Here is an 11,635-nt window from a genome sequence, read left to right as displayed (position 1 = left end):
ACAAGTTAGTTGCTTTATTATGTACAAAAAAGAAGAAGTTGTCAATATGTGAACACGGATAAGAGGTAGTTACCCTCCTAAGTCATTTTCCCATTTATTTAATAGGTTGAGTCCGGAACTACATAAACATGCCAACTCAATGACAACCCATTTATCTAAAAGGTTGAGTTGGGTTGGAAATATCAACCTATTTAAATAAACATGTTGGGTTGGGTTGAAATTTACAACCCAATTATTAAATGGGTTGAACCCGAACTCAACCCATGTTGACCCATTGCAACCTCTAGTAGCAATGGAGCAGCGGTGGCCAATGGTTTTTAGTGGACTGACGGTTTCCGATGGATATGTTGTGGCAGGGGTGACCGATGGATATGTTGTGGTAGGGGTGATTGGCGAGTTCTTAGTCTTCTTTTTTCCATCTCATCGAGTTAGTGTGTGTGTTTATGTGTTTTGTGTATCTTGTACGCTCCGACCAGTAACACACTAAAATGGGTAGATGGGTTGAGTAAGTGAAAGGGGAGGAGTGGTGGTGAATATTCCTGTGATGGTAGAAAGAGAGATTAAAATAAAAGTTTTAAAAAGGTGGGGCCATATTTCTTTTTTTAATTAAAAAAATAATAATAGTATTAGATTAATTGAAAAAGAAATAGACAAAAGGCATTATAATCATTTTATATTTGTCCTCGACTAACTGCCCAACAAAAACGTATATCACCAAAAAGATTATTTTTTGTAGGTTTGTAAAAAAAATAAATAAAAATAATAATAATTTTTTTTACAAGGAAAAACTGAAAATACACAAAGTTGAACTTCCAAACAACCTTGGGGCCCACTACGAAGCATCTCCTGGTTGCATTTGGGTGTTCCGGCGCCAATTTCCGACCACCGTCGTCGCATTCTCCGTCTTCAAAGCCTAAAGGAATCGCCGATTTTCCTAACCTACAACACCATACATTCGAAACCGTTTTCTCTCTCTAACTTCTTCTCTTTTGATCTTGAGAGAGAAAGTGGAGAGAGAGAAGGATGGCGATTGATGACGACCAGTCGAAAACTTGCGTCGTCCTCGGAGGCAGAAGCTTCATTGGAAGATGTCTCGTCGTGAGGCTATTGAAACTAGGTAATTGGATCGTACGAGTTGCCGATTCCGCTCAGACCCTCCAACTCGATCCTTCCGAGTCCAAGCATGACTCGCCTCTTAGCCGTGCTCTCTCTACTGGTCGTGCTTCCTATGCACACGTTGATGTTCGCCACAAAAGTACAATCATCAATGGTACACTTTTTGTTCTGGAAATCTTTACTACATGATGCAATTCGTTTTCCGTGTTCTGAATTTTTTGCTACAATCACTAATAATGCGTCTTGTGTTCTAGAGTTTTCTGCTACTTGGTTTATCTTTTCTACTTTTGCTTCTTGATGCAATTCATCACAAATGCAACCGTTCTTGATGTAATTCATCAATTTTTTTTGGTGAATACGTACTTCAAAGTTTTCAAATGAAATTGTAACACCCTTCTTAAGGCAAGAATAACAGAAACAATGAACATCCATACAATGAAAAGCTTCAGGCACCTTGATGGTGATATCTGTGTAATCACTGCATGTACTATTGGTCATTATGCTATGTACATAGCTAATTGTGGAAAATAGCACAAAGGCTCTTCTGTCTCTGTATTGTACTTGTGCTTTATAACCTAAGTTTCAGGATAAGGGCATAAATTATTCAGTATCTTTTTCTTTGCAGCTATTGAAGGTTCAGAAGTGGTATTTTACATGGATGATATCGATTCTTGCAATAATGATTTCTATATTGGTTACTCAATAATTGTTCAAGGTTAATCATCTGTTCTTCACTTTAGATCATGTTGTGTTCTAATTTGAAACCATATCTTTTTATCTCTTTCATCTTATATATACATTGTATTTCCTTAGGTGCTAAAAATGTCATCAATGCTTGTAGACGATGCAAAGTTCATCGGCTAATATACAACAGTACTACAGATGTAGTGATTGATAAATCACATGATATATGCAGTGGAAATGAGACATTACTATACTCATCCAAAGTATGTAATCATCTGAAAATCATTTCAATCTTTCCTTATGAAGGTATTCTAGTGCTTATTGTAATGATTATGTTTGTTTGGTGTCACATTACACAGTTTAAGAACTTGTATAGTGAACTGAAGGCTCAAGCAGAGGCATTTGTTTTGCTTGCTAATGACATTGATGGGGGGCTCCTTACATGTTCTCTTCGCCCTAGCAATGTTTTTGGACCTGGTGACAAGCTTCTTTTGCCATCTCTTATTGAAGTTGCAAAATCTGGTTGGGCAAAGGTATATTTTGCATTTATATAATAATTGCATTTGGTTATTGGTTCTTCTTTATATAAGTAATAGAGTCTCTCATTCCAGTTTATTATAGGAAGTGATCAGACCATTTCTGACTTCACATACGTGGAAAATGTCGCCCATGCCCTTATCTGTGCTGAAGCTGCTTTGTCTTCTCGCATGCTCATTGTGTCTGGAAAGGTACTCTACTATTAAATCATTTTCCTTTTTACTACTTTAACATCAATGGCTAAATGATATATATATATATATATATATATATATATATATATATATATATATATATATATATATTGTAGGTATTCTTCATTACTAATTTTGAGCCTGCAAAATCTTGGCAATTTGCATTGTGTATGCTGGAGGGGTTAGGTTATTACAGGTAAACTTTTACTTTTCTACAATTTTTTAATTTTTTTTGTGATGATTTGTGAAACTTGCTCCTTGTTTTTTTTTCAAATAACTGCAGGCCAATCATCAAACTTCCAGGTGTGGTTGTTCAGATGATTGTTTTTCTGATAAAATGGATGCATTCAAATATGAACTCCAGAAACATTAAGAATGTTTCAGTTTACAATATAGTCCAACTAATGTCACACACTACAACTTATAACTGCTCTGCAGCTGAGCGCCATATTGACTACTCCCCAATCGTTTCACTGGATGTAAGTTTTATAGGTTCTACACCTCTAAATTTATGCCATCTTTCTTACAGTTATATTTAAAAAAAAAACACTATTACTTATGTATCATCTGTTATCACAATATTCATCAATTTTGATATGAGAGTGGTTGAGTTGAGAGGGTAAAAGAAGGGCAAATAGGTAAATGGTTGGTTTTTTTACTCATTCGGTTCAGATTAAGTCAAAAAGAAACAAACTGTTTTGGTGAATATGCATGCAGGATGGTATTGCATTGACTGTCAAATCATTCTCTTATCTAGCTAAAGATTTACCTTCTACAAGGCTTGGTGACTTAATTGAACAATCAAAAGTGGAGGAGCTGCTAGGGGGTGGTCAAGGTAAACAATCAAATAATTATCTTTCTCACCATGGTAGTTAATTATAAGAGTGAATTACAGAAATGGTCCCTGTGGTTTAATGAAATTCGCAGTTTCAGTCCAATTTTGAGCTTTCTTTAACGGACAGTCCTCAAGGCTTGCGGGTTTGGTCCCTGAGTCGTTAAATACTTATCAGCTGTTAGTTAAGTTTCTAAAATATGACCATTTTGCCCTTGGACCAATACTATACAGACCACAGAGACCACAGGGACCAAACCTGCAAAAAAAAAAAAAAAATGAAACCACAAGGACAGCGTGTAAAAGAAAATCCAAAATTGGACTGGAACTGTGAATTCCACGAAATCAAATGGACTGTTTCTGTAATTTAGTGTAATTATAGTTTTGTGTTTTAATGAAAGCAACCCGTAATTGTGAATGTGGATACAGTTGCGGATATCTTATTGTGGAGAAATGAGAGGAGATCATTCTTATGGTTTGTTGGAGTTGGATTTCTGTATTACTGGTTTTGTGTATGTGAAAGAATGATGATCTCCTCTACTGCTGAGCTTTTGCTGTTGATGATAGTTGTGGTGTCTGGATATGCTAAACTCTCACCAAAAGTCTATGGATGTGCTAGATTGTCACCTAAAGTGTAAGCAGCATAATAAACCCTTTCTTCAACAACTTTTTACAATATAATTATATTATTATTATGATTAATATAGGTCGGTGTGTTCGATCTGGAGGACATTACCATGTTTTGAGGTGTCTGAAACGTGTATGAGGAGTTGTGTTAGAAGCATGGTAAAGATATGGAATCGAGTAGGTGATGTAGGTAGATCATTGGCACAAGGAAATGACTGGACTTTGTTTTTCAAGGTTGTATTGTCAATCTACTTTTTCAAGTTGCTGGTCGTGAACTCCTTCCCCACATCAATGGGAGTAGGTATGGATTTCTACTTTTTTTTTTTTTTTTTTTTTTTTTTGACTTTGTAATGGCGATGGATTATATTGGTTTGAGTATGTGGCGATGCAGGGTTGGGGTTTTTGTTTAGTTTGTTGTTGGTTTATGAGCAATACGATGTGGAAATGGATGGGTTGGTAGGGGTTTCATTTGAAATGATGAGGCAATGTGTTGTAAGTGTGACAAGTCGTATACCTGTGCCAACACCAGCTCCTCTATGTATCAACACCACTACTACAAAATCCAAGGATCAGAGACACAACAATTAGGGCAGTAGAACCAAAACTAAAAATCTAGTATATTAGCTCCATGACATGTTTGTATATCAAATTAAACAAGGCTAACCCTTTTTTCGTTACAATAATTCAATCAAGTCTACTCTTTTTTTTGTCATGAGTAAGAAGCATTTACTGTATGTTTTTGAGGTTTGTTGTCAATGTCTACTCGTTGCAAAGAAAACAAAGATATCAAGAGTGATATCAGAATTCGTAAGTCGTATATAAGTGAAGCGAGACAAGCTTGAAGCAATAAATTTTAGAAATAATGTAATTTATTAAGTAAAATAAATAGTTATCTATTTTTTTTTCTGGCAACTGAATGAACTTAAAAAAAAAAGGTTCTGATTTGGTTAGATCAACCGAACTGAATTATTTTTGTTCGATTACACTTCATGCTCAAGGAAAGTTGCCAAAATCTTAGGATATGTTTTGTATACTAGCTAAAAGATTAGTTTTAGCTGTTGTAACCGGTGACCGGTAGGTAACCTAGCTAATAAAATAATAATGTTTGGTAAAACTCTAGTTTATAAGCTAAATAACAAATATAAAACGATTATGTGAGTATAAACTATTATCGTACATATTATACTACAAAAAACAATGACAATATTATTATAGTAACATGTAAGTTGGTCAATGAAAGTTGTTCAAGAGGTCTTTAACAAAATAAAGATGGTAAATTGCTAGAAAAATAAAGAGTATTTTTGAAATTAAATGATACTTTTTAAAAGATTACGGGTGTGTTCGGCACGGAGCGTTTGAGAGCTTCTAGCTTCTAGTGTTTGACAAAACGTTCCGTTTTGAATAGAAAACATTGTTTGACACTACAAGCTTTTAACGTTTAGTTTAAACAAAACGCTCCAAATTCAAATGCTACTTCATGTAACATTTAACAAAACGCTACAAGCTACAAGCTACCTACTATCTGCTACAAGCTACCTACTACCAGGTAGTTTTGCCCAACACGCCCTACATACAAAAAAAGACAATGGTGAAATGGCTTCCAAAAGAAAAGAGCACCTTGTTCGACAAATTTTCTCATGCGGTTTCAAAGAAACATTTATTATCATGTTACCTCGTAAAAATAAATGTGTGTTATAATATTGTGTTGGGTGGTCGAAGATGAACATAGATGATAAAAAACAATAAATGTTGGAGAAGAATGTAGGACATTTGTTTTTTAGTTTAGCATTTTGACAAAGAGATTCTTAAAAAATGTAGTCTATATTATAATTTTTTTGTATATTTGTCTTCAAGAATTCTTCATTTGTATAATGTGAAAAAGTTCAATATCACATAATTGTTTATCATTTTCATTCATTCTCGTTTATTTTTATGAATTCTTACTCATTTACATTCTTAGCCATTCTTTCTCACTCTTTCTTATTCTTATAAAATATGATATAAATGATACAAATATTGTTGATATTGTCACATATTCTTATTCTTGATGCAGATTGTTATTATTGAAAAATATATATAGACATATTTCTTTAAAATATTAAGTCTCAAACTGTAACAGCCCAAATTTTACAGAAAATTTTAACTTTTATAATCATAAACACCAACCACAATTGTTCCCAAAAATATCATTACATGACCATAGTGTTTTAAAAGATCAGAGTATCAAAACTAAATGCGACAATACTAGAGAATGCACGCCGCGCCATCAAGCTGGGCCCTTGCCCTAAGAACTAGAAGTACCTGAAACATTCAACAAAACTGTAAGCACACACTTAGTGAGTTTCCCAAAACACATGAATCATATAATCACATAACGCCATGCACACATACATATAAGTTTGCCATGGACTTCCTCCATGGTCTTCATTTGGAATGTCATGGGCTACCCCATGGTCTTGTATCCCCGAGCCACGGGCTCCTCCCGTGGTCTTGTTAAGTGTCATGGGCTCCTCCCATGGTCTTCACATAAGTCCACATATAGATTAAATAGCAAACAATTACATACTCCATTACTAATCATCTCATATTAATTAATGGGCCGACCTGATGGGTTTTGGCCATATGAACATTCCTATGTGCACATACAAACCCTAATGCTTGGATCTAGGTTTCTCTAATTAAACATGCATTGGATCCAAGACTTCTAATGGCTAATAGAGTATAAGAACAATACAAAATCAGAGTTAGAAGCTTACCTTGAAACAGTTGTATGATCTTCTTGTTCTTGGAGCTTTAGAATCACAAATGTCACTCCTCTAATGGCTTACAAACACCAACTAGCAAGAGGATGATTTGAGAGAGAGGAAAGGGAAGAAATCGGCCAGGGTTTCTTTGCTTTAGCAGAGGTGCCGATTTCCCTTGCCCCAAGGGTCTATTTATACTTGTAAGGCTCCTAGGGTTTCACCCTTAAACCCTAATTAGATAACTTTTACTCAAAGCAATCCAAATCCTTTCCAAGATAAGCCCTTGGACGATTTGTGGCTTATCCCAAGCCCTAGAAATCGTCCAACCCTATCCATGAAGGATTTACAGGCCAAAGTGTAACTATCAAACAATTGACAGTTTATACCCTCTTATTTAATTAATCTCTTTAAGTCACCAAATTAATTCTAATTAATTTTATGACTTATATTAATCAAATAACAATATTATTATTCCATATATTATTCTCATAATATATTAATAATATTTATTCTCTCATAATAAATCATCCTGTCAAGTTGCTATGGTGAAGGCAACCCAAAAGGACCATGCACAATCGGGTCAAATACTTGCCCAATATAGTTGTAGCCTTAGACACTATTCCAACACGACCTTGGTGCCTTCAACCCATGAGTGTAGTGAGAAGACTCACCTCAGTCTACTGAACACAAAAGCTGCTCGCCTAACAGCCCGAAACCAGACACTAAATAATGATACAATTAACCCTAAATTAGGATTATATCACAACCTAATCAAAGAGTCTAAACACCTAAGCCTAAGTCCTTCCATAGTGGCCCAAATGTCTTCCCTATGCTAATGGGCCTAAGATCCAAGATAAAAGCCATTAATAGACCACATGGCCCAATAAGGCCCAATCCAAAATAACTATGGTCCAAATCAGAATATCAGCCCAAAACTCTAAATGGGACCAGGACCAAAACTGAATGAAGCCCTACAAGCTTACAAGCCCACACAAAGCCCAAACCCAATTGGAGTGTGCACGCCTTGCATACCACTCTAGTATGCTCAACGTACCAAGCCCTAAAGTTGTACGCGCTGCGTACACAATATTATGCACGACGTACAAGCAAGACATGTATCAATCGACCCTTAAGTGCTTAATACTTGGGATTTCAACGTCAAACTTTAGATCTGAGTCCATTAAGATGTCCTAGGGTATAAAGTTGGCAACTTTATGCCCTTGCATGTCATGAGTGACCCCAACACTTCATTCTTCCCATTAAGACCTCATTTAATAACTCTAGCTTATGTATGGAGTCAAAACAACCTTCAAGATGGCACCTTTATGCATCAAACATGCTCATGGAGCTTAAATCTAGCAATCCTAATCTCTAGAGTTGCTCAACTCACAAGACAAGGTCCAAAAGCCAAAAAGGGACTCCATAACAAAACCCTAGCTCAAACAATTAAAAGAGATGACAAGGTCATGACTTTATACCTCCAGAAGTTCTTCAAGATGAACTAGATGCAAGATTTAGAAGCTCAATGACACCCAAGGATTGATCATCACCTTCTCCTTATTGAATGCTCTCTAGAATAGCCACCAACACACTTTCTAAGCTCAAGAATCACACTCACAAGGAAATTTGAGGCTAAGGGACGAAATGAGGCTGGTTAGGGTTCGGTCTAAAAGACTTAAGGACATTTATATATAGGTCTCAAGCCCAGATATTATGGTTTTGGTCTTCAGTCACATACGCCCCACGTACCCCTTGGTAAGCCCAACGTACGTGATGAACCTCTACGATCAACCATCCTTAGTACGCTAAGCATATTCCTTAAGTATGCCCGACGTACGAAGGGACCAATATTGCAACAAACTTTCATACTATGGGTAAGAAATGTAAATACTTGGATCCCAGCTGTTAAAAATCTCCCCCACTTGAAATAGACTTCGCCCTTGAAGTTTGTTGATGTAAAAAGATCTGGATAATGCTTTCTCATCTCCTCCTATGGCTCCCATATCCATTCAGAGCCTCGTCGGTGCTACCATTGCACCTTCACCAGCTTCACCTTTTTGTTACGAAAAGCCTTAGTCTTTCTATCCAGAACTGTAATGGGTTTCTCAACATAATTTAGATTCTCATACACCTAAATGTCATCCAATGAAATAACTGCAGTCTCATCTGATACACACTTCCAGAGTTGGGACACATGAAAGGTGTTATGGATCTGACTAAGCTCGATTGGAAGATCCAACCGATAAGCAACCTTGCCAACTCTGGCGGAAATCCTGAATGGTACAATGTATCGGGGACCCAACTTTCCCTCTTCCGAAATCGAATGACACCCTTCCAAAGTGACACTTTTAGCAACACTAAATCACCTACTTGGAACTCAAGATCTAATCGACGCCAGTCAACATAGCTCTTCTGACGGCTCTGTGCAACCCTCAGTCTATCCTGCACCTGCTGAATTAACTCAATGGTCTTAAGCACTACTTCGGTGCTTCCCATAACTCGATGTCCAACCTCACCCCAACAAACTGGAGTCCTACACCTCCGACCATACAACATCTCAAATGGGGGTCGGTCAATACTAGCATGATAACTAATGTTGTATGAGAACTCTACTAGTGGAAGGTAAGTATCCCAACTCCCTCCAAAGTCTAATACACATGCCCGAAGCATATCCTTGAGCGTCTGAATCGTCCGCTCACTCTGACCATCGGCCTGGGGGTGGTAAGCAGTGCTGAAATGCAATTGAGTACCCAACTCCTCATGGAACTTCCTCCAGAACCTAGAGGTGAAACGAACATCACGATCTGAGACCACTGATACCAGCACCCCATTCCTAACCACCACCTCCCACACATAAATATCTGCTAATTTCTAGGAAGAGATACTCTCAGAAATCGGAATAAAATGCGCACACTTAGTCAACCTGTCCACAATAACCCACATGGAATCCACACCCCGCGTCTGTAGAGTCGAAATATCTTGTAATATGTCGATGTCTATGTAATAGATAGTTTCGTATGTCTCCTTATGTATTTTCTAAGGCATCTTTTTGACAAAGCTCAAGGTCTAGCCTTAGTATTTTTTGTACTTTCAGCCTCCTATAAATATGAGCTGAACATAGAGTTGATAGTAGAGCTCTTCCATTATTTTTACTATCAGTTTTGTACTCTTGTTCTCTGAAAGTAATATGAGTTAAATCAGACCTTATTTACTTCTTGTGTTCATATTACATCGTTTTACTTTGATTTGATTCTCATACTCGATTAAACACTTCTACAGCGTCGTCCTAGATAACTCTGTGATAAAATCGATGGTGTCTCTTCCCATTTCTACATGGGAATAGGTAGTGGCTGAACCTTACCGTGAGGCCTCTAATATTCGGCTTTGACCTTCCTGCAGTTCAAACACCACTCAACAAACCACGCAACCCCCCGCTTCACGTAGTGTAACATCCCAAAATTCATGACCCAAAACTTCATTTTTAATATAACTAAAACACATTTGTAACTTGGTTCACACATTGAAAAGCATTTCAAATAAAACATTTATCAGAGTTCATTCCCAGAAATCACATATTGCGGAAAACATAGGTGTGTGCGTTGCGATCGTCTTGGGCTTCTTTATTTGAAAACTGGAGGTACCTGAAACCAAAACTGAAAACCAAAAGCATGAAGTTTAGTGACTTCCCCAAATACCACATACCATACATATACACATACTGCCTAACATATCTGGGTGCTAGCCTACCCCTTCGGCCTCTTTCAACTGGATACTGTCTAGCATATAAGCACATAAATCACATACTGTCATACATAACCATGATCCATACATATATCATAATCAATAAAGGTGCTATGTACCGATACATAGTCTTGCTATTATGCCATGGGCCGCCACGTGGTCTTTCTTGCCAAGTCGGGGGCCACCCCATGGGTCTAACTGATAAGTGCCAGGAGCCACCTCCTGGTCTTCCATGCAAGCATCACAAAGACAACTAGCATACATACTACTCTACTGAGATAATTAGCATACAATGTGCTAGGAGCCGCCTCCTGGTCTTTCATACATAATGCCTAGGGCTAACCCCCAGGTCTTCCTACAACACATAAACCAAATGGGCCAACATTGGTGCCTTTGACCCATACAAATAGAGAGGAGAGTCACCTTGAATGCAGAAGATCCCCGGAAGAAATCCTTAGTTGTTCCCCTGCCGACTTTCCGTGCTATCAATACTAGAACCATATAAAATCTTAGTTAACAGGCCAAAACCCTCAAGTTGGGCCCAAGGTCAAAAGTCAACGGTCAACAGAAGTCAAAGTCAACAAATCAAACTTTAGGTTGAGTATGCCCAACGTACTCAACTCGTACACATGGCGTACTTACCAACCAGAATTGAGACCCCATACGAGTACGCACAACGTACTCGAAAGTACGCCCGACATACCCGGCCCAAATGGCACTTTTCCATTAAGTGTTTAATCTCTTAATTCCTTTCATCCAACACTCAGATCTAGTCCCACAACATCATTCTAAGTCATAAAGTTTCCACCTTTATGACTTTCCATGTCTAGAAAAGGTCTAAAAGCTAAAACCTTAACTTATTAATCCATTAAGACATCATGATACTCTCATGGAAGGTATAGAAGGATCAAGATTACATTTTTATAGATCCTAAAAGCTCCATAATGGATAAAGTTTACAACTTTATCCATTAGAATGGTCCAAACCACCAAGATCTATCCTTTAAGCATCAAATGGGACCAAAAGTGCATCTTTTTCAACTTAATCCATTAAGTCCAAGTCTCCAACCTTTAGATCTGAATCACGATGATGTTTAGATGAATAAAGTGTCCAACTTTATCCATAACAAGGTGACAAATATTCAAGATCTAAACTTTATG

The 11,635-nt window shown here is 37.2% G+C and overlaps 1 protein-coding gene across 1 annotated transcript; it reads left to right on the top strand.

Moving 5' to 3' along the window:
• Positions 1–767: 767 nt before the first annotated feature.
• Positions 768–4,702, top strand: LOC145086525 (3beta-hydroxysteroid-dehydrogenase/decarboxylase-like). Its single transcript, XM_079024315.1, has 11 exons — positions 768–1,270; positions 1,742–1,831; positions 1,930–2,063; positions 2,160–2,333; positions 2,412–2,528; positions 2,648–2,727; positions 2,815–3,010; positions 3,249–3,366; positions 3,793–3,997; positions 4,071–4,291; positions 4,382–4,702. The coding sequence occupies exons 1-11, from the start codon at positions 1,024–1,026 to the stop codon at positions 4,576–4,578; spliced, it is 1,779 nt and encodes a 592-aa protein (XP_078880441.1). The 5' UTR covers positions 768–1,023; the 3' UTR covers positions 4,579–4,702.
• The last annotated feature ends 6,933 nt before the right edge of the window (positions 4,703–11,635 follow it).

The sequence above is a fragment of the Lactuca serriola genome, chromosome 2 (genome assembly GCF_051521515.1).
Source record: "Lactuca serriola cultivar US96UC23 chromosome 2, Lser_US96UC23_V15, whole genome shotgun sequence".
NCBI lineage: Eukaryota > Viridiplantae > Streptophyta > Magnoliopsida > Asterales > Asteraceae > Lactuca > Lactuca serriola.
Note: the sequence above shows the minus strand (reverse complement) of the source record. Positions and strands in the feature narration are given on the sequence as shown.

Excerpts from the sequence above, each read along its gene's own strand:
- LOC145086525 (XM_079024315.1), top strand. The coding sequence starts at position 1,024 with ATGGCGATTGATGACGACCAGTCGAAAACTTGCGTCGTCCTCGGAGGC. Across the intron at positions 2,529-2,647 it reads TGCTCATTGTGTCTGGAAAG|GTATTCTTCATTACTAATTT; the intron begins GTACTCTACTAT and ends TATATATTGTAG. Across the intron at positions 2,728-2,814 it reads GAGGGGTTAGGTTATTACAG|GCCAATCATCAAACTTCCAG; the intron begins GTAAACTTTTAC and ends AAATAACTGCAG.